General features: G+C 62.2%; 1 protein-coding gene across 1 annotated transcript; it reads right to left on the reverse strand.

Annotated features, from left to right (window-relative positions):
* Positions 1-274: 274 nt before the first annotated feature.
* On the reverse strand, positions 275-1,825 carry NKPD1 (NTPase, KAP family P-loop domain containing 1; the record flags this gene model as incomplete). The annotated part of the gene is made up of 1 exon (XM_009703122.1): positions 275-1,825. A coding segment is annotated over one exon (1,551 nt), but the record flags the coding sequence as incomplete, so codon positions are not given.
* Positions 1,826-1,834: the final 9 nt, after the last annotated feature.

The following is a 1,834-nucleotide window of genomic DNA, read 5'->3' on the forward strand; positions in this document are numbered from 1 at the left end:
TCTTGGGTCTCTCCCAGTCCTCCCCAGTCTCTCCCAGTTGCCCCAGCTCCATCCCCTGGTGGCATTTTCACCCCTTGCAGTGTCTCTTCTTGGGGATGGGGCAGGGGCAGGAATTGTCCCCATCCCCATCGCTGTCCCTGAACAGCTCCTAAAATACGCTGAGTCAGGGGAATCCTCAGGCCGTGGGGACACCCCAGTGTCACCAACGTCTAAGCCTGTTTTGGGGCCCCCACATCCAGAGGCATCACCCGGAGCACCGACACCGGCATCACCGTCACTCAGGGTGGGGACACTGGACGCTACGGGACACCACGGCGGCGGTGGCTTTCTGCAGGCGGTGCAGGAGGAGCCCCATCTTGTGCCGGATGGAGTGGTCCAGGTTGACGGTGACGCCGAGGAAGGTGTGGGCATCGCAGGCGGTGAAGGGGAAGTCGCTGGCAAGGAAGGTCTGGAAGAGTTCGGAGTCCCCGTCCAGGCTGAGGACGTTGTGCAGGGGCTGCCGCAGGGCGCTCAGCTCCCCCATGTTCTCCTGGAAGATGCTCCACAAGGATCGCGTGCTGAAATCCGGCGTCGGCTGGTTCTGCCAAGCATCCTCCAGGCACTGCAAGGCCCAGCTCAGCCGGCACGGCCACTGGTCGGCCAACACCACCCAAGCGGCGGCGGCACGGGGCGAGGGGGTGCCGGGGTTGCCAGCACGGTGCAGCAGGAGACGCAGGGTGATGGGAATTGTGTTGACAATGCGGCGGATGTGGGTGCCGTTGGGGGGGAGGTAACGGGTAAGAGGGTCGGCACCATCGTGGAGGCAGCGGAAAGCTTCATGGATGCAGCGGACAGCTTCGGCGTCCACCTCCCGCCAGCTGGGAACCACCGGGACGCCCTGGCACTTGGCTCGGCGTCGTTCCACGTTGCTGGTGATGATGCGGTACATGAGGTCCTCCCGCGTTTGGACGGCGGCTTCCAAGCATTGCAGGCGGGAGCGGGCACCCATCTCCGGGATGGAGAAGGGCAGCGTCACCGTCCGGTTGAGGTAGAGGTAACCATTGTCAGCGAGACCCTTCATGCAGCTGGTCTGCTCCAGGCAGGGGATGATGACGCTGGGATCCACGGCCAGGATGAAGATGAAGGGGCTGTTGGCATCGGAGAGCAAGGTGTTCATGGCGTTGAGGACGCCAGCCACCTTCTCCGGGTAGCAGATGTCCAGGCTGGTGATCTCCATCACCACGCGGAGCCGTCGGCGTTCAAAGATCTCCATGAAAGCCAAGAAGTCGACCAGCACCTCCACCTCGTTGCGCACCTTGCTCATGAAACCCAACTGGCTGGTGAACTTCTCGCTGTTGGTCAATCGCTCGATCTTCTGCTTCTCGCTGACCAACAGGTTCTTCAAGACAGAGAAAGCTCCCAGCACCAAACCGGAACCGGAGAGCGAGGTGATGGTGCTGCCCACCACCTTCAAAGCATGGTGGTCCTTGATGCCGGGCACCAAGATGGCCACCAGCAGGACGCTGAGGCCGGCGCCCAGGACGAAGAGCATCCCCCAAAGCTTCAGGCAGGTGCCCCTCTTGAGCACCCATTCCTTCTGGCTGAAGCCGGAGGCGAAACGGGGCCGGGTGCCCATGACATGGTAAACACTGAGGGGCAGAGCCCCAAAATGGTGACGGATGCTGTGGCAAAGAGTGGTGACCAAACCGGCCCAGAGCTTGTCACAGCCGGCGTATTGCCAGGCACTGAAGCGGATGAAGATGAACTCGATGTTCTTCCTCCGCAGGTGGCTTTCGGTGATGACGGGCTCATAGAAAGCCAGGTACCAGAGGGCCAGGAGCAGCCCCCAGCCCTC

This window comes from Cariama cristata, unplaced genomic scaffold (assembly GCF_000690535.1).
Source record: "Cariama cristata isolate BGI_N322 unplaced genomic scaffold, ASM69053v1 scaffold30666, whole genome shotgun sequence".
Taxonomy (NCBI): domain Eukaryota; kingdom Metazoa; phylum Chordata; class Aves; order Cariamiformes; family Cariamidae; genus Cariama; species Cariama cristata.